General features: G+C 45.5%; 1 protein-coding gene across 1 annotated transcript; it reads left to right on the top strand.

Moving 5' to 3' along the window:
* On the top strand, positions 1-24,826 carry abhd17c (abhydrolase domain containing 17C, depalmitoylase). The gene is made up of 3 exons (XM_062549692.1): positions 1-847; positions 15,541-15,720; positions 22,432-24,826. Exons 1-3 carry the CDS (start codon positions 363-365, stop codon positions 22,649-22,651), a joined length of 885 nt encoding a protein of 294 aa, XP_062405676.1. The 5' UTR covers positions 1-362; the 3' UTR covers positions 22,652-24,826.
* The last annotated feature ends 1,354 nt before the right edge of the window (positions 24,827-26,180 follow it).

Raw genomic sequence — 26,180 nt, 5'->3', positions numbered from 1 at the left:
GCTGGAGTCATGGCTGCTTACATTGTTTTAGGCTAGTTAGCCTTTCGTTGTTTATTAATTTGAATAATATTGGAACCAATACCTCGAACATTCTGCACTTAGTTATTATATCGCTAACCATTTGCCGACCCACATCAACCAGCTCGTTATGTCAAAGGGTTTTTGTACCTCATTATTTTGCTATTAGCTAGCTAGCTGGCTATACAGAACTGTTGGCTAGCCTAGCCAGCAAACGATAGCCGATTCAGGTAACGTTCGCTGGCTGATTTGCCAGCCGAAGATTGCGTATTATTGTATTGCTATCCCTCGTGTCTGCACATTATTGCAAAGTCAGGGGCTTCTATTAATAATTTTGAGTCTCAATGCCCGAGCAAGGCCCTAGGATGAATGGTTTCTCCCTCGGCGAACTATGCTGGCTGTTCTGCTGCCCGCCCTGTCCAAGTCGTATCGCAGCTAAGTTAGCATTTCTCCCACCGGAGCCCACATACTCCGTGCACACTGATGCAAATGGGACGACAAGCCTTCATTTAACCGAACGTGCTGATTGGCAATATTCCCAACGTGAATTGGATGCAGTCGAGGTATTCAACACCCGGACGAGTAGAGGGAACCGGGTTGGGTGCATGTTCGTCCGATGTGCTCCAAACAGTCGGTATACTTTACTATTTTCCCACGGCAACGCGGTTGACCTGGGTCAGATGTGCAGCTTCTACATTGGCCTAGGCTCGAGAATCAACTGCAATGTATTCTCCTACGATTACTCTGGTTATGGCGTGAGCAGTGGGAAACCATCAGAGAAGAATCTTTATGCCGATATCGAAGCGGCCTGGCAAGTTCTCAGGAACAAGTGAGTACCTACTCCGAATTTATGCTAATAACAGCTTATGTAAAGCTAACGGTGTCTCCCACAGAGCTGAACTCAACGACCCTGGGCCTTGGAATTGGGCCCACTGACACTGCATCACTGCAAGATACTGATACAGGGCAGGTTTAAATTTCTATGCAGCATCCATTCGTCGGAGATCACCATTAGCCATTCTTTGTCTCCATAGCTACCAATGCATCATCTACGTCACGTAAACCTCTTACAAAAGGGTCATCTAAAAATACTGCTCATGCTATACTGTCTGTGCTATCAGCCGTTTTGATCGTCGCTGATCATACATGATGGATGTCAGCAGTATTACTGTTGGCTACAGCATTTGTCAGTTGTAACGACGACCATTCAGTTCAGATATAATGCTGATTGAGTCGTTTCATAGGGAGGATGCATTTCACGAAGACTAAATTGTATACCTATTCATGGGCAGGCCTGTCCTATGGTACAGTAGGAAAGCAGTTCCTTTTAATGCACCTGGTCCATTGTACTATGTATCTATTCACTATATTCTGGAAGGCACACATGATGGGTGAATTGAATAGCTAGCATGTCCAAGCTGTGCTGCTACTCACACGGTTGAAAGCTACTTCCTGAAAGAAGACTCGGCGGTAGTTCAGAGGGATGAAGTCATAATGGGATGACTTCCTGCTTGTAGACAACAATAGAGCTCAACGGGAAGACGTGCCAAGATGGCCAGTATTGACCAGTGCTGGAAGGAAATCACTCCTTCACTTCTTTGTTCATTGTGTGGGCAGCAAGAAGCACTTACTGCTGCTTTAGCGAGGAAGGATGAGGACACATTATACAGTCAGCCACAAATATGTTTTTTTATTGTTGTTTTTTTACACAGATATTCTACTTTAGCCCTCATCCTCGCTGAATTGCCTCGTTATGCTCTTGTCATGGAAGCATGTAGTTTCTATACTGGAAAATTGTTTAGTTGAATAAATAAATGGGCATCATCATCAAGCATACAATATTGAACAGACCATACAGTTTAGGACGATGTATTTAACGGGAGCCTTACTGATCTGAAGACATAGAGTAATGTCATACTCTTCAGATGTTGATGTGAGTGAGCATACATTTCTCTCTGCTGTATAGTGCTTCTTGACCCTAGAAGAATGTAGGCCATCTCAAACCATCACAATTGGTTCCACATCCGATTAGTTCAATTCAATTCAATTCAAAAAACTTTATTTATCCCCGAGGGGCAATTTCTCCATGCAGGCATAGCAACACATAAGACGCACAACATATAAGACAAACAAGACAAGACAAGGGGAGAACAGGACAGACAAGGGTGTGTGCGTGTGTGGGTCCAGTCCCCTAGTCCCAGGAGAGAGAGGAGGAGGGGGTCCATCTCTCGAATGACGGCTGTAGAGCACCAGCGGTTGTTGACATAAAGACAATACTCAGAGACCATCTAGACAGAGTTGTCCTCCTGGCACACTTTCAGTTATGTTATGGGCTGGTGTCTTTATGTTTAGGTCAAGTAGGTGCATGCACATCCCACCTCACTGGGGCCAGGTGCAGGACACATCAAATGTAACTTGCAGCTTGATTTAAAAGACCAAATGATAGGAAACCAATTTTTATTGCTATATAAAAAATATATGGGTCTATTTAGATCAGGGCTATAATGAACATTTTATTATTGTTATTATTATTATTTCTTTATCATAGTCTCTCTTAACTTTCCTTTTGACAAGGTTAACTGGTGCATCATTTTTATGTAAATCTCCAGGGAAATAACTGTGTCCTTCAAGCAATTAAGCTAAATGAAACATTTTTTATATTCAGTGCAGCCTTGATTGGTGCTCAGATTGGTTGTGTCATGCTCTTTGGGTTGGATGGTAATTACCTGTAAAAAAAAAAAGCAAGCAACATCATCTTGCATTCTCTGAGCCTTTCCATTATGATCCTGGTCCTGAAATGTTTGGTGTGCATAGGTATCATAATGATGTTATCACTGTAAAATCTTCTATGAAAACAGTAAGCTCCCCCAAAATATTGTGAAATGACTGTGCAAGACATTTGCTCAGGACATTTTGTCTTCTGTCGCATATTGCCTTGTAAAAACAAACTGAGCTGAAATGTGATGTTTGATTTGATTAGTGTAACATTTTGTGTAGCACTCACTACACTCTGGGAAAACCACTCGGTTTCAGTCAAATTCTTCACATTCCAGTGAAACATTAACAAAGAGGAATTAACAGCCCTTATCATAGCTGGGTAAAAATAGTTCAAGGGGAACATACCTTTTAAGTAAAGCAAGACATAAGGTGGTTATTGCCTATATGTTAATTCCTTCAAAACAGATGAAGGCTTCAAAAGGTTTTGCTTGGAAAAAAATGGTTAGCATCCATTATCAACACCTGACACGTTTGCAGTTCCACTCTTGAAGAGTTTGCCAGCTGTTCGCAAGGTGCAGGCTATTGGAAAAAAGAACTTGTGAATTGCCATCAGCCTGTAACACGTAGGGTGTCAACAAATTACTTTAATTGCCATATTCCTGGCCAAAATGAAAAAACATATATTCTATTCTGCACTGGGAGGACCAGTTTAGTCATTTATGGCTTAATATGAACATCTGCTCATGAAGACTGGGGTTGTAGATTGTGGGAGCTGATCCGACCAACTAAGCTTTCTAATGCTATGCTACCCATACATTAAAAGACTTTGACAAGATTTGAGAAAGAACTTTGAGTCTTTTAACCAATGCCTCCCCTTCAAACTTTACTCAAAAGGCTACAATCGTTAAAGAATCGTGTCAAAATCTTTTGGTGTAAGGATGGCTTAAAGGGATGTTCCGCCATTTTTGGAAATACGCTCATTTTCCACCTCCCCTCGAGCAAAACAATCGATATTTACCTTGTTCCCGTTCATCCAGCCATTCTGTGAGTCTGGCGATACAACTTTTAGCTTCAGCCTAGCATAGATCATTGAATCGGATTAGACCATTAGCTTCTCGCCTGCTAGCTTCATGTTTAAAAGTGACTAAGATTTCTGGTAATTTTCCCATTTAAAACGTGTCTCCTCTCAAGTTAAAAAGTGCAGTAAGACCAACTGAAAATGAAACCTGCCGTTTTTCTAGGCTGATTTGACATGGAACTACACTTTCATCTGGCGTAATAATCAAGGCAACTTGCAGACTACTGGCACTACTACTGCTTGTTGTCTATGGGGACTATTTTCAGGTGCTGCGTACGATATTACTGCGCCTATGGTACGTTTGCAAGTTGCCTTGATTATTACGCCAGATGAAAGTGTAGTTCCATGTCAAATCAGCCTAGAAAAACGCCAGGTTTCATTTTCAGATGGTCTTATTGCACTTTCTAACTTGAGAGGAGACACATTTTAAATGGGAAAATTACCAGAAATCTTTGTCACTTTTAAACATGAAGCTAGCAGGCGAGAAGCTAATGGTCTAATCCGATTCAATGATCTATGCTAGGCTGAAGCTAAAAGTTGTATCGCCAGACTCACAGAATGGCTGGATGAACGGGAACAAGGTAAATATCGATTGTTTTGCTCGAGGGAAGGTGGAAAATGAGCGTATTTCCAAAAATGGCGGAATATCCCTTTAAGTTGAATATGCATTGTCATAGACTGGGGATAGTTATAGGCACCTTTAACATAACATTTCCAAAATCATTTTAAAGGAAAACCATGCAGGTTTGGCGCTTTCATCGCCGCTTTTAGGCTGGGTGAACCCTGAACTAACGGGGAATTTGAATTTCGCCCGGCAGCTCAGGCTGGATACCAGAAGATCTACTTTCGCTGTTTCACTGCCAGAATCTTTGGCTCCAATCAGAAACGGCCATAGTCTAGTCCTGGCACGCTATTGGCCGGTGACGAAGTAGCAACGAAATGAAAACAGCAGCCGCTGTGGCTTCTGTTTTGGAAGATGTTAAAGGCAAGTTTTCAACAAAAACTTGCCCTGAAACAGTTCATACAGCAGAAGGACATGTTTGCGATTCTACTGACTGGCTTTCGCTTTTCGTTTTCGCTCGTTTTATGCTTGCAGATTTCTCTGCGGAGCTTCCCCTATAGCTTTAGGGTGTATGTTTTACAAAACTCCTCAATCGGTCAGTCTGCCTTTTCATGAGCATGATCCCGAGGCTTGAGACTTTCTGTTAGGACGTGCCGTCCCGGTGGCACAAAACTTGCACGCATGTTTTTTTCCGCTCAGAAGCGCTAGGGGGAAGCGAGACAGCCGTCATTCAACCCGAAATAAGTCAAATAACCATTCCAATGACTCCGAAGCTGATTAGTTAAGGCAAATGAAGCTAAAAAAAAACCTTGCATAGTTCACCTTTAATCCTCATTCACATACGTCGCTACTCGCCCATCGCTTCTCGCCGAAATTCTACTCGCTTGCAGAAAAAAATATCTGCTGCCGGCGTCGGTTACCATGGCTCCCCGCTAGTTCCCACTGCAAACATATCCGTTAACTGTCAACTGTTAACTGTCTACATTCTGATTTGGTACTCGCTTAGTGTCCTTCACTTCAGTGGCCTGTCCTGACCACATTCCGCTAGAACAGGGTTTCTCAAACTTCTTTGCTCTGGGGCCCTGTGATGTTAGGCCTTGGTGTTCCAAGGCCCTGCATAGGCGTCTGCACACCCTCTGAACACCCGTCTATGCCCCCAACTTCCATCGCCCGCCACCATGTACGCCTTTAGATAGCAGGCTTGTGCACAATTCCGAATTTTAGAATTCAATTCATGAATTGGAATTTGAATCGAATTGGCCCCACCCCACAGGAAGTTGAATTTTAACTTGAATTGGAATGACAGGAAGTGGAATTCAATTCATGGCAATTAAAGACAATTCCACAGTCACATAACAGGAAGAATGTGTTGAATCTGCATTCAGTTTTGGGAAGGTTACTTTGGAAATGTAATTGATTACTGTTTTCAATAAATTGTGTGTTTGTTGCGATCATATCTGACATTTTGTGAAACTTAATTGTTCAACACTACCCTTAAATTATGTATATGAATTTCTTTGAATTTCAATTCTTCTTTAATTCAATTTTGAATTGTAATTCTACATCCTGTTTTTGACCTCAATTCAATTAAATTCAAACCCTAGAATTGAATTGGAATTTAGGAGTCATTCTCAATTCAATTCTGAATTTTGCACAAGCCTGATAGATAGATAGATAGATAGATAGATAATTTATCATTATTATTAGGCTATTATTATTAGCAGTTACTAGTAGTAGGCCTACGTATAACATTTCAATCTATTGCCATTTTGGGTCCTGAAATAAAATATCAAGCATCTGCCATATCATAAAAAGGGGTCTGAAAACTTCTGTTATGAAAAATACATTATTTTGAAGTGGGGGAAATGGGGAGGTATGAAAAAAGGCAGAAATTTAATGTGATTTCAAAAAGGGATTTCTCGTGATTACCGCTAATTATACAGATACATTCTATATGCCATTGGAATCAGTAGGATCTCCTGTTTATTTTGATATGCAGTTTGCCATAGGCAGTTCCGAAATTATGAGATATTTCACAGAGAAGAATCTGTATGACGCAGAACCGAGTGTGACATTTTATTTTTGTATGTAATTTTTAACGCTAATTATCTCGCGAACCGTTCGTCGTAGAAACTAGTGGCTAGCGTCATTAGAAAGGTCAGGTTATGCAGTTTCATATGATATGCCTGTTATTTCTGTGTGAAAATATCTCGCACCAATATGACCGAGAAGAACGGGTGCAGCCGCGGCCGCATGGTGCGTCTTGAAGGCGGCAGAGAGGGTCGGCCGGCGGCCCGATGGTAATCTTCTCGCGGCCCGGTACCGGTCCGCGGCCCATAGTTTGAGAAACACTGCGCTAGAACACATTCACATTCCATTGACAGTTCTCGCTCAGAGATGGGCGAGTAGCGACGTATGTGAATGCGGCTTTAATGGCACATTATCATGACAACGGCACTTCTGCCATTGTCTGATCTGCCCCTCTATAGGGGATTACTGACCTAGCAGCTTTCTATGTTCAGGGTAGGAACACAGCCCCCCCCCGCTATGACCGAGATCTCTTTCTACAGACTGTGCTTTCCCTCTATATTATATCAGAGTTATGTTCATACTTTGTTTCAAAGACACATATTTAGTTTGTATTATTATTGTGCTTCTTCTAAGGGGACCCTGAGAGCCTGTCTTCTATAGTGCTGCTCTAATACTGACGCGTGTTTGTTTTTGTGGTCGTTAGCCTCTTTATCTGTTCCGTTCTGTTGGTTGTTCGGTAGATTCATGTCCCTAATCTGTTGCCACGTACCTGTTGCAACTTGGCTTATCGCAACATGTTTTCACGTTGTCTGCTCAGGTCAGAGCTAGCTTGTTTCACCTCGTGTCAGGACAATTTCTGTGTGCATTTTTAATCACATTCTTTAGTGATTTGTCCATTAACAGTCTCCGAGTAAGAAGTAACTGAAGTGGCATGAACAAACTGCTCTTAATAGATAAGCACGCCGCCCACCTGCTCCCTAAGTGTTTTATAGTGCCTTTTCCACGAGGACTGCTCACTTGAAAACCCTCACTGTTCACCCGTCATTGACGCCCATGTTTGCCTTCCTCTCCTAGTCACCACTAGCACTTCCCTCTAATTAGAGAGCTGGGCACCATGGCTTTCTCCCTGGACATCCTGAGCTCCCGGTGCTGTCTGCCAGGCTGTGGATAGCCCTATGACTCGCATGGTTGGTTTGCAGCTCAATGATTCGATCTTTGACAAGACGGTGAACTCGGTGCCATTTGTGTTGGCGGTTGTTAAGAGTGTAGGGACCGAGAAAGAGTCCATCGCACTCTGGGGTAGTTCAGCTATGAATTACAATCAGCTTTCCATTGGGGTCGATAATCTGATTGTGCCAAATAGCATTGTTGGGCGAGGCATAATGAAGTCCAGCATTAAGCAATTTATTACCCATTCAGCCCTTGGGGAGTATCGCACCTCCGAAGCATGATAATGCGATTTCATCGAAATTCAGGGACAGTCCGCTCCCTATGATAAGGCAGTGCCAGGTAAAACTCGGCGTGAAAGTGAGCAGGCTATTTTTGTTGGCACTCAAAATAGATTTGCGAGAAATCTCCTTTTTATGACACAAAAACCCCCTCTGCCTGCGTGTGTGTGTGTGCGCTTTCGTCAGAGTGTAGGCAGGAGATTTTTTTTCTTTTTTTCAGGGCTGTTGAATCCAGCCCATCTCATCCCATCCCAACTCCGCCCAGCTCTGCCTCTCTTGGGCTCTAATCTGTTCCTAGCCTCTGGCGTGGGCGTGTGTGTGAGTGACTACCTGTGCAGCGAGAGGGAATGGCGCCTAATAAGGGGGCGGTTCACAGGTGCAGGGCAGCGGTTGGCACCCGATGTCTGGCTGGGCACAGTCTGTGAGTGCCACGCTCTCCAGCTCTGCTCTGCAGCCCCATCGGAGGGTAGGCCACTGGCGATGGGACGCCAGGGTCTCTGAATCCTGATGAGGATGACGATTGTGAGCATCCAGACTGCGGAGCGAGAAGGGGGCGATTTGATTGCAAACAGCGTATGAATTGTGGGTTGCACTTCAAGGCTTTTGAATGGTTCAAATAACATCTTTGTAGCACCTGCTATTGTAGATTCACTGAAGGAGAAGTATATAAAAAAAACCCCATCCATTTCAGCTCCCCAAAGCAATTGCTTTTAAATCTGTGTTGGGAAGAATGTGCTCAGAAATGTGTCTTTGGATTCAATTACTTGCTCCTCTCCGGCCCGATGGCTCTCGGAGGTCGGACTCTGCCAGGTAACAGCGTGGCAGCCAATTGTAGCCCAATTTCCAGCCGCTGACGAGACGAGACATCACCACGCTCCAGTGTACTGTGCAAGGGGGAAGGTGAGCAAGCACACCTGACTGGGTGCTTAAGGGGGTCGCCGTCTTGTTTTGCACAAAAGTTCTCTTGTCTCTGGTGTGCTGCACTGCACGGTGCAGAGCAGAGCCGAGCCGGGTTGTGCGGGCCAGGATTGGGTCAGCCTGTCAAATGCCACAGGAGTGTGCTGGGAGCAGCTTGGAGAGAAGCAGCAAGCCAGAGTCGGAGTGAGCCTTAAGCTGGGCATACTCTGCGATTTTTGGCCCATTTTGACATGATTTTTGAGAGATCTATTTTGGGGATTGGACCGAATTTTGGCTCAGTCGTGCGTCTCGCATCGTGTAGTATACATGGGGTAACGACCACCTCCTGATCGATCGGATGAAAATCAAACCTGTTTGAAATCCTGGTCGCCCCTCGTGAGGCTATCGCACAGTTGAAGCAGTGTTATGAGGCGATTTACCTCAACCTGTCACACTACACATGCGCAAACATAGATACGGATGACAAAACAAGTGTTGCCATAGTCCGCTTATTATAAGTGATTTGGGCTTGATTTTGGGCATGAAGTTGCACGCAGCGCCTACACGTACACAGGGCATTTTTAGCCTATGCCTCTGCGTCGACTCTACGCTGTAACTGTAGACTTCTCTAACATGACCACCCCAGAAATGTAACAGGGGTTCGGGGAGGGGATGCTAACTTTTTGGGGTCCCCTCTCTATTTTCACTTCATATTTCTCCTCGCATGACCTGGCAACCCTGAAAGCAAGTAGACAACACGGGGCCGCATAGCAGCACAACGGATAAAGTTCCGGATAGAAGAGTCCGACGAGTTGAGTATGGACGTGCAGTGTGAGCAGTCAGATCGCATCCGAACATCGGATCGTGTAGTGTGAGAACAGGAATCGTGAGCTGAGCTGCCCCTGCGAATTCACTCATACAGTATGAGCAGCAGCTGAACGCCGCGATTGAAAAAATCACACAGTGTCTGCCCAGCTGAGGACAGAGCCGTCGGTAATAAGGAGCGGTCGTTGAGTCTGCCTGTGGTACTCCAATCCCTCAGGCCCCCATAATGGAGGAGTGGAAGGAGAAGATGTCCAGGCGTTGACTGGTTCCACAGTGGGGGGAAATAAAACAAACCATCTAGGCTTAGCATGGGTACAGCCTAGTTAGTGTTGACTGACAGATTACAGTGAAGCACTGCAGTAATTGGAACCACTGTAATTGACGTCATGATTGGAATCATATCTGCTCTGTTAAGGCTACGGAGAGGTACAACTGACTGTGTACATAGAAGTGCAGTACATATCCATGCCCAGTGTCAAAATTTATGTCTATTTCCCACTGAATCTTGCACATCTTGAGAGAACTGTGCTTAAAGAATATCCCGATGATGTTAACTGAGAGAATATCACGATGATGTTAACTGAGAGAATATCACGATGATGTTTACTGAAAGAATGCTTAAGAGAGAAAATCCTGCACACACTGTCCATTACGCATGGCAAACATTTATTCGTAACATTTTGGTCCTGTAGACCTTCCTCAGGTGAATTCACACGTTGTGAATACATGTTTGGCATGCGTAATGGACAGTGTGCGGGACTTTTTCTATAAAGTATCACTGGTAACCTTAACCTTATCAATCGCACCTGTCCCCCACAAAGAGGTGTGCAAAAGCCCTTTTCAACTAAGTTAACTGAAAGAATATCACAATGATGTTAACCTAAAGAATATCACGATGATGTTAACTTACAGCCTTTTCTTCTGGCGGTCAGTGGGGGCACATTCGATATTTTACGCCGTGCCGTTATGACGACTCTGTCGCACTTTGAATGAAAGGGGTCATCCTCAGCCACTGGCTTAGTAAGCTGTTTGTTTATGGGCTGAGGTGGGACCTCAGTAAATTATCCTCTCACCAGCACTCCGACAGGAGAGGGAGGGGTCTGTATCATCTGTCTTAGGCCAGGCATGCCTGTCATGGATGTGTTAACAAGGGCATGTGCAGTGGCTCAGACCCCTTGCTGATTTGCTTTCTCACGCACTCTTGACAGGCTCGCAAAAGACTTGGCAGGACGACTGTGTGTGTGTGGGATACGATTGAGTTCTCTCGACTGATCGTATGGAATCTGCAAATTTGTCAGACGGACCTAATTCAGTGCCGCGGAAGATTATACAATGCTCCAGATTGTATAACAAATTGCTCAGACTGGGCCTTATGCGCTGTGTGAGGTTTTATTAGCTGTTGTGCTTTTATTTTATTGCTCATAAAACAACCCTCCCCAAAAAAAGCATGCCGCCTCAGTCAGGGCCAGGAATCCAGTCCAGTTCATTTAGCAGCGCGAAAAAAAGCCATAGCAGCAGCTGCTGCTGTATATTTATGCCTGAAAACTGCAAGCAAACTTGAACTAACTTGTGCTTATCCTTCAGTTTGTGGCCAGCCCCTTGATAATGCGTCTAATAAGTGTTCCCAAAATTGGTTTGGGGAGAGGGAAGCCCCAGCTCTTGTGACTTAATTAGCATGCCTGCTTCTACCCTTTCAGCAGTGGACACTGAACCATGGCGCCAGAGGATTCATTTGCAGCTCCAAGAAAGTATAAAGGGATGCTGCTGGATAGGCCTGTGTGTGGTGCCTATGCTTCCTAATCCACTTTAGCTTGACTGTGTTTGGGGCACATGCAGCTAAAAGATAATTCATCTCTAATTTGCCACCATTTTGGACGGCCTCTCTATTGTTTCCCGTTTGCTGTTTAGCGACTCACCAGCTCACTGTGTACTCAGTAACTTATCAAGAGGAGAGTTTCCGCTTTGTATTCACGTGTGTGGTGGCACCTAGATTTTTTTTTACGGGGTAAATTATGCATGGGGTGTTTAATTTTCTTTTTAGCGTTGGTGGCATCACCTCGCCAAACCACAGAGCGTTTGTTATGTAATGTTCTGTTCTCTGCGTGGTGTGAAATGATCTGAAGCAGCCCACAGCAGCCAACCATACCACCCCCAAAAAAAGGCATCGCATGAAAGCATCAGTCAGATGGTGTTTTAATATTTAATCCAAGTGACCAAAGGTGAGCTGCGCGTGGTGTGGTCTGCGCTGAGGTGATTGTGAGCCTGTTTGCCAGCGGGGGTCATCGTTGCTAATGAATGCAGGGAGGAGGCTTGGTCAGTCCTGTGGCTCTGTCGCTGTTTGTTCTCTCTCTCCGCTGGGTGTTTTCTTGTGCTGATTTGAGAGTGGGTGTTTGGAAAAGAGGATAGTGTTCCCACATCATCCCTGCTTGAGCTTGGCTTGAGCTCCTATACAACTCTGACCACACACAGACAGACACACACACACACACACACGCATGCTGCTGGCTATCCTGATTTTACCCCTGTGCAGAATCCTTGGTGGACTGAGTCTTCAGATGCGGCGGCCATTACAATACATCAGTGGGTCTTCAGGAAAATCAATTACAAGTCAGCACAGACTTGATTAATTGTTAATCTCTGATCGTTTCAGGATGGCAGTAGAGATGAGTCCTTCCCAAGCTAAAGGAGCAAGCGTTATCTACTCGGTAATGAGTAATTCACTTCACTGTTTGCCATTTCAAATGCTAGAATGTCATAGGTTCCCTCCGAGAAATGCCAGCCGGAGTTCAAATGAAATTCCAAGAGAATGTCATGTTGAATTTCCCCCTCTGCCACCGCTTACCTCGCCAGCCAGCGAGGACGAGACGTGAATCATTGAGTTCAGAGTCGCTCGGCGGAAAGTATTTCCTCTCGGAGACCTCAAACACTTCTTCGTCATGCCTCTGGGAAAAATGAGGACTACTGCTTTGTCGTCGTCTAAGCCACTGTGCCACTCTCTGTGTGTGCTGAATTTGCGTGTGCAAATTTCATCTGGTTATTAATATGAAGATGACTGCACAGAATCCAGGCAAACTAAGCTAATGTTTGAATTCAGCAGAGACGGCTCATGGCTTTCATGCAAAGAGAGTTGCCCTGCTTTCTTAAACCAAAACATTGCTGGAACGGGTGTTATTTCTGCTCTTTATGGGGAAAGGAAATACATCTGCTTTGTTTATTTTGGCCAAGTGATGTTTTCGACATACAGTGACTGCCGTGTGTGGAGCGTTGAACCCTCCAGTATGAGGACGTGTGCAATTATTCTCGATTGAAAACACTTGGGCCCTGGGATTTTCCTTCTTACACTGAGCTATTCCCTGAGCCATCCCAACCATTCACATGTGTGAGTTGTTTTTGTGTGTGAGTGTGTGAGTGTGTGTGCATATGTGCGTGTGTGTGTGTGTGTGTGTGTGCGTATACTCCAAAAGTGCCGCAGTGGCGGTAGGCCCAGCTCAGCGCTTGGCTGTCAGCTCGCTGTAGCGTGCCGCAGTGCCGTGCCGATCCTCGGTAGGTCGTTCCACGCAGCCATAGCCATGCTTGTTTGGACAGGCCATTGCTCACTGCCCTCATTTTTGCGCACGGAAACATGGCATCTGCTGAGCCTGTGTGCTTTCAGTAGCTTTCCGTCTGGGGCAGCCACTATTTGGACAAGCTTCTTCATCTAAACATCCGCAAGTTTGTCCCCCTCCACCCCACCACCACCACTGCATAATGACACTTTTCCTGCACAAAAGGGAGGTTTTAACGATCAATTCCTTATTCGAAGGAAATGTGAAAATAGATTTGTTCTTGCTGACCTGGAAAAGGGAGCTGATTTCTCTCCCAGTGCCAGCCTGTCGCTCTCATCCATTACCAAATTACCCCCAGATCTTCTCTTCCCTTTTGATCTTGATCTCCGCACACTTTTTTTAGCAGCAACATATTATTTAACCTTAAATGTGCCTTGATAGGCCTCTGCACCCACAGCCCCGGGTGCAACAACAGCATCAGTGTAATCAAAGAAATCCACCTTTGGCACCCAAACAGACATTAAGGCCTGTGTGATTGCATGGCTCGTGGCAAAGCCAGATCATTGGATGAATGTGGTTTGGCCCAGCACAGTGTTTTCAAAGCACTTGTGGTTCGCGTGGCTTTGCTTTTGGAAGAAACTGGTTTCTCTTTATTTCCATTACGCTGTGAGGTAAATTATGCTCTTTACATAGCTCTCAGCACAGTAGCAATAGGTCTTTTAGGCCTGTACCTTTGGTGTTAAGTCGTGTGGTACTAAAACAGAGATGCACAGCGAAAGGCCCCAATCTGCTACCGTCAGGCTAGTTTGGTTGGCGTTGCTTACAGTAAATCCATCTCTTGGTTTTTGGTTGCTGATGAGTAGCAATTTCAAATGCCCTTTGGCTCATGTTGCATATATGAGGTTTGGTTTCTAATGGCGGTTAGGTTCCCATACACTCCGCTTTTGTTTGTAATTGACCTGACATAGAAGTCATGGAAGCGTTGTCATTCTTTTCCAAGTGTTAAAAAATTAAAGGAAGAGTGGTTCCACTCATCACTCTGTCTCTTCGGTTACAGAAGTGGCGTCTGTCATCATCCCAGAGATAACATTGTTCCGTTGGTTAGCAAAGTAGTTTCATTTCACGGTCATGTGGTGATAAGGAGGGTTATTGGAGTTGCAAATGATGGAACATTAACACCACTGTTTCATCATTAGCTTACACACTCTCTCAAAGTTAGACAATGCGAAGAGGGCCAAGAATTAAGTCATTGTTTGTCCATTTTGTTTATGCAAAGTTAGTCATCACGTCTCCACTTTCCACTGTAGGAGTTGGGTTTGAAATGCAGTCAAGAAATGAAAATGACCTGCATTATCTGCCTGCTACTTGTACTTTCTACATTTGAATTTAATTCCACAAAGTGTTATTTTACAGGAGAAGGAATACTTTGCCTTCCTGTATTACAGGGCAAAGTAGATGTGGTCGATAATCTAACGTTGTTAGATCCCTCTAGTAATCGGACTTCCTTTCGGTAGAGTTACTTCTGTCACAAATATAGCTTATGTCCAGCTGGTTCAGTTCTGTGGTTGAACATCCTCACCTGGGCCCTCAGGGACCGCCGGGTCCTTCTCAGCTCCTAGGGCCTGCCCTGCTGAAGGGAGCGCCAGCCCCCCCTCCCGGTGCGGTCGGATATCAAACGTGGCACCGTTTAGCCTGAAAACGCCACGCATACCTGACGTGAGCTGCGGTGCCAAGCCAACTGAGATTGAGTTGCAGCTCGCTCCTCCGGGCCAGAGCCCCGGCTCTCGTGCCCGCGCTCGCTCTCACTCGAGCGTGCCAGGAACGCCAGGAACGCCAGGGCGAGCGACACGAGAGAAATGGAACCGTTCCACGAGTGCCTCTACGAGGGGCCTTGCGCCCGAGATCGGCGGGACGGCATTAAGTCCTGACAGCTGTCAGGGAGGCCGCTCTGAGCACGTCTTAAAAATGTCCAATAAAAACAACCACCGCTGACAGCTACCTGCTCCAGGACATACACAAGCCCTCTTCTCTCCCCACTCTGTGTTTAGCAGTTAAAGTCTCTGTTTTGACAGTTTACTTTGGTATTTTATTGAAGCGTGCCATGCAGCCCTGTGTTCAGACGGAGCGGTGCAATTTAAGCTCATGTTGGGTAACGCTGTCTGGTGCAACAAGATTTACGGCTGTTTTTAAAGGGTGGTTCATTTCAGCTAGCATCTGGAGCCTTAGTGCTAATCATGTTATTTGATCTCTGTTTGATCTGCTTTTATTTAATTTAATTTTTTTTATTTCAGGTGAAGACTTGTTATTGTTTTAACTGAAAATGTATGACTGAGCAGAGTTACCTCACACATACCCCCACCCACCTTCTCTCACCCCCACCTCCGTCTTCTCTCACCCCCACCCCCCCTGTGCCCTCAGGTATGGCGTGACGCCAGAGAACATCATCCTTTACGGCCAGAGCATTGGCACGGTGCCCACGGTGGACCTGGCGTCCCGCTACGAATGTGCTGCCGTCATCCTGCACTCCCCCCTCATGTCCGGCCTGCGCGTTGCCTTCCCCGACACCCGCAAGACTTACTGCTTTGATGCCTTCCCCAGGTGAGTGGCGCCGGCTGATTCGGTGCGGTTGTGTGAGGAGGCGGACCGGCCGCCGCCCGCTGCGCTCGGCGGCGCAGGTGCTCGGACTCGCGGCGTGCGCTGACCCCAGCCGGTGCACAGCCTCAGCAGAAAGCGCCGGCTGCTGCTCTGATGTTTTTCCCCCCTGTCAGCGCAGCCAGGTTCTCTGCCCTCTTCCTGCCACACGGCTAATTTCCTCCTTTTCAGAGAGAAAATACACACACACACACACACACAACATTTGACTTGTGTAAGCACACGTGTACAAACGCACACATGTACAGACACACACACTGACTCGTACGCACACACACACTCAGACGTTTAGTTTGGATGTCCATTATCAACAGGATATCTCTGGCTTTCCATCTGTGTTATTATGTGTGATTTCGAATGCATTTACATGACACGTAGCTCTATGTTTTTTTTTTTTCTCTCTCTCGCTGAGCCATGCTTTTACAACAAAGTGCTTCAGTGCCTCTCTCACGCAGGTTTCAACGCGCCAGGGAAGTTCCGCACACACACACACACACACACACAGCCTCGCTCCAGCATTCTGTCCCCCATCGTATCGGCTGCCCTCAGCATGTTTCCGCTGCCCCTTCTCTCTTTGTTGTGCCACCGGAAATAGACGTTCGCTTTGAAAGTTGGCCGGCGACGTCACCAAAGGTCCTGCTTTAACTTAGCACCTCGTAATGTGCACCAGGCCTTTTTATGAAGCCCGGCAGCTCCGCCTGTGCCCAAGTAATCAAGCGTTTATGGAACCGTGCAGCAGTCCAGGAACTCTTTTGATCCCAGGTTTCGTGTCGAGGCCATTTCATTTTGTGGCCCCGTGGCTGGCTATGTGCAGGTGGAACCGTGCGTGTGTGTACTTGTGCACTATTTTCATATCGTCGTTAGTTCTTTACACCCCGCTTTTTTCCTCAGCCACAGGTCACCTCAGCTTACGGCCATGAGAGCCATGCAGACACATCAAACAACAAATTTGTATCTATCGTCACAAATAGCACGGTATATTGTGATAAAGTTTCAAGCCTAGTTTGAGGGGGGGGGGGGGGGGGGCAGTGCTGGGGGAGGGGGGGGGGACGTGTTGCATGGTTAGGGGATTGCCTGCTCACACTGCTATTCTACACTACTTGGAAGAATCATCGCTCTCCGAAAAATCTTTAGAGGGATTATTTTGGCATGGCAGGGGCTGGAGACGACGAGTTGGCAATTAACACCATGACATCTGTCACATCAGCTCCTCGGCCCTCTCGATGACAGCCAGAGAGATTTTAGTCCTGCCTATCATTCACTGGCAGCAGGTGGAGGAGGCACTACTAGTGCGCTATCCTTAGCAGACCTGACACGGCGAGCTCTCCAGACTTCACCAGCGCCAGAGGAGAATGTGTAGTCAGGATATATTGCGTACTTTGCTACATTATGCATTTCCACAGAGGAAGGGAAGGCAATTTGAGGAGATCTATTTAAAAAATGATCATGCAGAAATAATGAATTTGAGACTGAAGTGTTGGTGCAGCAGATCACCGCAACCGTAGAGTGCTTTAACACCATCTCCTTAGCTCTTTTGGAAAGAGACGGCCTCCTGATAGTCTGAACATTTTTTTTTTATTATTATTTTTTTCTCCTGGTGGGAGAGTGGAGAGGCAGCTAGAGAAGTGTAGCACACACCTTAGCAGGATCTTTGATGTATTGTGCCACAGCTTTTGAAGTGTGTGTGTGTGTGTGTTTGTGTGTGTGTGTGTGTGTACATGAGCACGTTTGTGTTTTGTGTGTGCGTCTGCCGATGCTCGTTGCGTCTAGCTGCCACGTCTGGCGCTAGAGATAAAGTGTAAACATGACATGTGAGAGGCCTCGGCTGCGTGAGAGCGCAGGGCCTCAATCAGAGTGCCGTCTCTATCGAGTGGACAGCGTGTGATGGAGCACTTTTGTATGGACTCCACTTCAGACTTGGCCACTGTGTTTTCATATCACGTTACACCACGCCATCTATCACGTTATGTTTTTTCGGTATTTTTCAGGTAGGGGGACCTGTTTTTCCCCCGCTTTATAAAAGCCATTTCTCAGCTAAGGACAGCTGTGTGTTTTTTTTTTTTCAATGGTCTGGTCTGTGCTGGTTTGGGGAAAACAGTAGCTGTCCTTTGAGATGAAGATTATATTTTTTTTGTTTTGAAGTCTTAAGGAGGATGACACGTGCTGGTGCCCTGTTCTGTCCCAATACCTTCCTCAAACAGGCGTCACATGGCTAGCACTTTCACGCACCGTTAACGTAAGTGTGGTCCAAGTGTGTTGCGCGTTAAAGCGTTTCCGAGACGCCTCCAAAAGATCAAGGCAAGTGCCACGTGTGTGATTTCGGACACGCGTGTGAATCTAATTCACAGTACCGGTCCCCCCCCGTCGCGCCGAGAGCACGGCGCACTGTACACACGACTGGCCGTTAATGAGACCCGCCACCGGAGCGCCTGTGCGGAGATTTGAAGGCGCCCTGGCCATCCGCCTCTAAGCCATTTTTTAATATCAGCAGGTGAATGAGCTTTTGATCCCGGGCCTGTGTGGCACGCTCGCAGAATAACAAGCACAAGCAAATGAGCTGCAGAGGCTGGGCCAGTCTGAGCTGGACTCAGTCGGGGCTCACAACATGTTTGTTTGTTTTGTTGTTGTTTTGGGTTTTTTTCGGGAGGTGGTGGCAAGAGTGCCATGCAGTTTATCTCTGCTCTCTAGCCTGTTGAATTGATTTTGTTTTGCTAATTGTAGTAATTGCAAACTGTACTGCAGAAGCTGTATTCCGCTAGTGACATGAATAACAACAGCATTTACCGTACATTGGTCATGATCTGCATATAAGGATGTTCATCCAAATGAAGCGATTCATCAGAATTACAGGCCTTGATTGATCTGTTTGTATGTTGGCAGTTTGGTAAAAGCCTACATGTACTACATGTTTGTTACATGTAATCCACACAAAAGCTATTTGCATGTAAGGAACAGACATTTATTGTAAAAACTACAAGCAAACCTTCTGAATCCTTTAGTCAGCAGCCAACAGCTGATTATGTTACTTTTTTTTATTAACATGGAGTAGGATCATTGTCCATGTTATAAACCTTATGCAAATGTAAAGCATTCTTGTCATTATTTGTGAAACTGAAGATAAGGAAGCAATTTTCTGATCTTTGGTATGGAAAGTCTACTTTTCACAACAGAACTTTATTGGAATGATATGTTGTTATGCAACACCTGAAACTTTCACCTTCTGTTTGCATGAGAACTATTTTGTTTTTCCTCGGCAGAAACCACGAAATGGTAACAAAAAAGAAAAACTGTGAACTATCCCCTCTTGTGTTGGCAAGTAGCTGTGTATTAAGCAGTGTGCTGGCAATACATTATCCAATATTTATTTGTTTGAAATGGTTAGAATGGCTAGAGTTTGTTTTAAATCAGTTAGCGCTTTGAACTGAAGAATTTATGCCATGTAAACATTACAGCCTCAAACAAATTACCATACTTGCTTTTCAACTCTACCTCATTACATCTGTACGATTGGACCACATTTTTTGGATAAAGGTGTGCGTGTGGAGTCCATTATAATCAAGTTATTAGTCTAATCAGCCACTGTTTTATTTGGCTGCCTATTATCCGTCACTTTGATAGTGATTCTTCATCATTGCATGATGTTGTGCTCTTAACAGAAAAGTGAATTGTTGGTTGACTGAACATTCCTGGAAGATTCTGAAGCCTTTCCATTTGAGAGGGCTTGGTGAAGGGTTTGCTGAGCGTAGGTTTAGAAGCTCTCCAGCGATTCAGTTATTTTTTGATGTCCTATTACCACTCACACACGAGGCTGTTTTTTTTTCGAGCAGAAATCATGTAAAGTGGTCTTAGTCTAACGTCCTAATATGCCAGTAATTGCGACGAACTTCAAGCAAACGACGCTGTCTGCCCCTAGCTTTCTCCTTTTAGATTTTGTTTTGTAGTCAAGCTAGTCACAGCGATCACAAGTCTGCAAAACAAGTCAACAGAAAGAAGGCTGACCCAGAATTCATTCTTTTCTCTTCCAGCCGCTTTGCCTCACTCACTCACTCACTCAGGGTGGAAGTGGAATTAATGGTGGCTACAGGGTACACACTTCATTATATTCCGATTGTTACTGTGTTGCACCCCCCCCCCCCCCATCTCTCACTCACTCTCTCTCTGTCTCACTCTTTCCATCTCTCTCTATCTCTTTCCCTCTCTCTCTCTCACACTCACTCACACACACACACACACACACACTCACACACTCATTCTCGCTCTTTCCCTCTTTCCCTCACTGCTGTGTCTGTCACTACCCCCCCTTGATGAATAGATCCCAGATACTTTTTCTCTCTTCCAGTGCCTGCTTATGCTGGAGCTTTTGTAATGACTTCTCTGTAGTGAGCAATTGAAATGTCTGTGTGCTAATGGGACGTTGTCCGTTCGCGGCGCACGTCTGTAATGAATGTTGCAGTTAGGCCATGCTAATGGGATCGGCCGCCAACACGCCTCGCTGCTAAGAAAATAGGCATGTGGGTCGGGGTAGGGCAGCGTATTGACGCGCTCAGGTGTTTTTTTTTTTTAAGGTATCTGTTGAGGCCTTAGGTGATGGTAGAGGCAGCAGCCATAATTGATTCTGCATTACCCAACCCCTGCTGGTGTCAAAGGAGCTGAACTTCTGAGGAGTGAGTGAGTGTGTGTGGCCTATATTTTCCTCTACTATCCAGTAGTCCCTTCGCCTTCTCATGAGAAATGTTGTGGTGTCAGTGGGCAGAGCACTGGCAGTAACCGGAAGATCGTGCCTGTGTGTGTCTGTGTGTGTGTCTCTTTGTGTGTGTGTGTGTGTGTGTGTGTGTGTGTGTGTGTGTGTGTGTGTGTCTGCCCATGGCACCAGCCAGAGCCACAATCAGACCTCTGGCCTCTAAACTCCAGGCTTAATGCCGCCATGTGCGAAAGAATTGTGAATGGACAGTCAGGACTTTATGAAACTTTAATGAGTCGGCCGTCTCCCCAGATTTCGCTTGGCTGCAGCGTGGAATGGTTTGGAATATTAAGTGCGTCCACGGTGAAAAGGTGTCAGATGAGCTCCCACCCTCGTCCAGGTCCAGGGGAAGAGGGAAGAGGCGAGCGTGGTGCTAAATTTTGATGTTGCTCTTGGCAGCTCGACGCTCCAGATGCTTCACTGGAGCTCAGAAAAGCCCACAGTCGCTCTGGCATCTCCCATTTTCTTTTCAGGCTTCACACAGAGCGCGCATAACAATCTTTGTCATTGTGCCACACTTGTGTTTTTTTTTTTGCTGGGCTCCAAGTGTCCGTGTCTCTCTGTAATAGTGTGTGCGCTCGCGGTATTTATGAGGGCGTGCATGTTAAGGAGCGCATGAGGGATGGCGCTCGGGAGGGGAAAAGCAATCGGCGGGCGAGAGATCGGGATGGAACAAAAAACGAACGGCGGTGAAGAATGTAGAGGTTTCGGTTTTAAAGAGAACCGCAGGGATATCACAGACAGGGTCACTGTGTCACACGAGGAATATCGCTTTTCCCCCAGCTTGGATCTTTAAAACTTTTATGCAAACATTCCTCTCGGTCTTCTTTATCCCACCATTTCAGCGCTCTTCCTCCCTTTCTTTCTTGCTCTCTCGCTCTTTCTCACTCTCTCTCTCCCTCTCTCTCTTTTTCTCACTCTCTCTTGCTCGTTCTTTCTCTTTTTCTCGCTCTCTTGCTCTCTCTCTCTCTCTTTTTCTCACCCTCTTGCTCTCTCTCTCTTTCTCTCATGCGCTCTCACTCTCCCTCCATCCCTCCCTCCCTCCCTCCCCCTCTCTCCATCCCCTCCTGATATCCAGAAGACCAGGCACAGCTCTCCTTATTATGCACCTTTCACAGCGGCAGCATCTAATCCGCGCAGAGAGAGACGAAAGCCGCCTTTATCGCGCTCCCCATCCGCGTGAACGAAATCAATGCTGCTGACTCTGTTTAGCACTGTTTAGATAATTGTCTCCGTCTGTCTGAAATGTAATTACTCCGTCCGTCTTTTTCCATACATTAATATCCCACCTAACCCCAATTTCAGAGTCGCCGCTCTCTAAGGAGACAGATAAGCAACAATTAGTCATGCAGTGAGCTAAATTAATTAGTATGCATAATTGAAATGAAGCTGTTAAGAGAGGTAGCACAAAGCCCCCGGGGTCCAGACTCTCTTCCCCCCACAGAACATTCTCAGCAGGAGTACGATGACTACCGAGCATGCATATTTTTTTTTTCAGGTCCTCACATTGCGACTTGTTTGTGTCTTTCCTTCTCCTTCCCTGGTTTCTGCCTCGGTATGCAAACATGTGATTTTGACACATTCAAGACAGACACAAACGCCCGCCCACACACATCGAGGCGCTTGGCAGCGTTGAATGAACGTTAGTGTTGTTCGATACGGGCTCAGGTTTTTTTTTTTTGGCAAGAACATTCGTTATCTCGTTAGGCCAAAACAAACAAACAAACAAAAAAATCCACAAAGAAAAGGAGTTTTGTTTCTCTTTGAAGTGCTCATCCTTCTCTCTCTCATCCTCTCTAGCAGAGAGGAACGAAAAGTTACATAGAAAATTACACTATGAAACAGCAGTGGTTGTTGGTTCAATATTTTTGTTTTCTCTCTCCCTCTCCCTCTCCCTCTCCCTCCTCTATTTTCAGTATTGACAAGGTGTCCAAGGTGGCATCTCCTGTGCTGGTCATTCACGGCACGGAGGACGAGGTCATCGACTTCTCGCACGGCCTGGCCATTTACGAGCGCTGCCCTCGCGCCGTGGAGCCTCTGTGGGTGGAGGGCGCTGGCCACAACGACATCGAGCTCTACGCTCAATACCTGGAGCGACTCAAGCAGTTCATCTCCTTTGAGCTGCCCGCCTCCTGAAGACCCTCGCTGCCATCCACCGCCCATGCACCCCCCACCCCACCACCACCACCCCTCCCCCCACCAACACACACCTCAGCCCCCTACACACGCACACACAAACACAAACACACACCTCCCCCTCCCCCAGCCCATGTTCAGCCAGTAGACCCCAACGCACATATTTGATCTGGTCCTCTGCGAAAAGGGAGTTGGAGGATCCGATCGGTATTTTGCACTTGCTACCGAAAGCTGAACATTTTCCCAGCCTCTTGAAGATATGTTCACTGATTGCCCACTTTGTCTCTGTTGGGGTTGAGACTGGATGGGGGAGGGGAGGAGAATACATTTTAAATAATTTTGAAGTGACTTTGTATTCTTTTTTTATATACCTGACAAAGAACACTGACATTTTTTGCACCTCACTTGCGTATTAAATGTTTTGTTGTATCATTTTCTCTCCCTTTTGACTGATTTTGTTGACTACCCATGTAGGGTAAACGGATGCACTTTTTTTTGTGCTGAAATTTTCAGGTGATTGCTCTTTTTATGTTCTGATGTGTTTTTTTTTTTTTTTTCCATTTGTTGATTTTCTTGGCATTCCATTTTAATTTCCTTGCAGAAAATGATAGGAATTCAGTGTTTCTTGTTTTTTTTTAACTGACATGGCCAGTGTGTGGTGTGTATGTGGTATGACTACACTACCCAGGGAACACTCCTCAATGAGAATCTTAAGCTGTGCTGACAACTGGAACACCTGCGGAAATGGCTCCTGATTGAAGTATCACCATGTACTGTGGGCTTGGTAGGGTTACGGGAACGGGGTTTTAGGGGGATCGGGAGGGTAATCTTTTGGGGGTTTGAGCTCTGAGACATGATGCTTCGTTTAACTGCGGCAATCAGGGCTCTCTATCTGGGCATGTGCTATGTGTCGCCTCCAAATAATTCATGACATGATATGTGTACAAGTCAGTGTGGAACCATGTTTATTTTTTTTTATTTTTTTCATTTTTTTCATTTTTATTTTTTTTTTTGGGGGGGGGGGGTGGTCGATAAGGATTGACACTACATCAAAAGCCTTATGTCCTTTGACATTCTGCTCCAACATTCCTTTTAATAAAATCTAGGATGTGGGGTTTCCATGATCTTTTTGAGAAGGGGTACTGCTAGCTGCTATTTGTTGGATAAATCACTGTGAAACCGGACTTTGCTCCACCAAGGTACAGGACTAAATACTGACCACATAGAGCCATCTCTCAGCTGCTGCAGTTTTTTGCTGAATCCTCAACATCTAATTCACTCCCCTTAAAAACGCTGAACCTCTTCTCAGTTATGGAGGTCCTGCTTTAGCTACGGGACTACTTGGCATTTTTAAATGTATAGCTGTCTGGTGAATAACAGGGCCATCACCACGTTTCAGATTTTTTTTTTCTTTTTTTTTTTTGCAACTGCTGATTGTCCGCTGAAGGGGGGGAATCCTCAACAAGAGGAGAAATGACTGTTATTAGGTTGTCATCAATGCTGGATATGACATTTGAAGGATTAAGGGTTTACTTTATTTTATTTTTTTTTTCTTGGAAAGGAATTTGTGGTTGGTAAAATTTCACTTCATTATCGTGTTGCTGTAAGGTGATGTCCAAGGGGGGGAGGGGGTGCTGATTTGACTATTGTGTCATGGAATGTTGTTGTCGTTCTCTTGTCATGATTGAAGTGGTCTGATGATGGAAGAAATGAGCCCTCCTAGTCTATTATATTGCTCCTTAATGTTTTTTTGTTTTTTTAAAAAATATACCTTTTTAGGGAATGACTGAAGATGAATCAAATGGAGCCCTGTTGTTGCTTTTGATACTGATGTTTTTACAGTGTTTCCAGTAACTGAATCTATTTACACCTCTTTAAATGCTGGTTTGTAAGATAATTAACTATACACCTATCTCATCTATAGACATGTAATACATGAATAATGGTATATAGCCTTCTTGATTTTTTTGACACTGGAATAACTGTATGCAACTATAATGCAGAAAACCTAGGTGGTACAAAATGTTGTTAGTGTAAGTTTTGACTATAAAAATCAAAAAGCCTTAAATGTGCCGTGAGACAGATTAATGTTCTTCATGTTGGCTTTTGCTGCCTCAAAGCAGCAACAATGGATGTCGTCTTGCTCATAAGGAATAAAGGATGCATGGAATCTCACCCAGACTTGTTTCTGTGATGCCTTCCCAACAAAGCCTTTGTCATTCCTCACTTCATGCATGCATGTTCTATTTTTCTTTTGTGTAAAATTTGCAGACCCGGGCGGTGTCGTGTCGCTTGTGATTCGTTAATCCCTATAGCACGGCGAGCACACGGAACGCCACAGACGCCCGCACTGTACTGCTGGCTGGCTGGCTGGCTAGGCGGAGCATGCCGATCCGGATGCGGACGGGAAACACTAAACCGTCTCCACTTGCGGCGGGGACCGTGTACTTTGGACCTGAGCCAGGAGTGCTGCCAGGGCTGGAGTCTGCCAGGGTGGGAGCCAAGATCCTGTTTAACATGTCTGCCTGTCATGTGCCATAGAGCTCCCTTGGCCTGCGTTAAGGAAGCATGCACAATAATATGTTTTAAGATCACTCTCAAGGAAGGAACGAAATACACAATGTTTGGACTACTATTTTCTTATGAGAATTAAGTTCTTTTCACCTAAATTCTACTGGTAATTTTAGCACTTGACAAATAGGGAAAACAAGCACTTTATCCTAAACAGCTTATTTCATGTCTCAGTGTATCAATTTGAGGTGACTTAGAGAAATTAATTAAAAGTTAAAAACAAAATCATATTCTTGCAATGGTCCAGTAAGTAGCCTGCAACCACGGGTGCACCTGAAGGCGAAACAATTTATCACCTATGATCGAATTCATTCATAGTCTCAAATTCTTGGATTCCTTCATCCACAGCTAGTAGCTTTTTGGGACCTTTCCTATGAGGTCTTCATTCAAAAGACTCCCCTCACCCTACAGCTGAAAAAGCATGAAAGACCACATTTGGATTACACACAACAGAGGCAGTACTCAATGCTTCCTTCCTTCTTCCCACTGTTTGGTTACTACTTAATTATCAACTTGCAAACACTCAAACAGAATAACCGATAAGCAGCCTTCCCTTCATTTGTGTCAAACTGCCTTCAAGCACACCCCGTCATTGGGATACATGGCACAGTGATGGGGGAGACGGTTGTGAAGTGAACAGACATTGATATGTGGGGTTTCTACATCCGTCTGCTGCCGGCTGTCCTAATTCCCACACTCCGCTCCACTCCATGGAGTCTACAAGGAAGCAGACCTCATCAAATTCTCAGGAACCACACTGCACAGGAAGTTACTGAATGCCTCAGTGACCCTGAAATGATTTGATGAATTTGTAGGCATGCCCTTCATATGGTAACACCTTGAGTACACTTGTGTAAAATCTCTTTTCAAGATTGTGTCTGATAAGACTACCTTCACACACGGAGCCTTTTGCAATCATATGCACCATAGCCTACACACCCCTAATAGCTTGAGGCCT

Source organism: Sardina pilchardus, chromosome 11 (genome assembly GCF_963854185.1).
Source record: "Sardina pilchardus chromosome 11, fSarPil1.1, whole genome shotgun sequence".
NCBI classification, from domain to species: domain Eukaryota; kingdom Metazoa; phylum Chordata; class Actinopteri; order Clupeiformes; family Clupeidae; genus Sardina; species Sardina pilchardus.
This window is presented reverse-complemented; position numbering and strand designations above follow the sequence as displayed.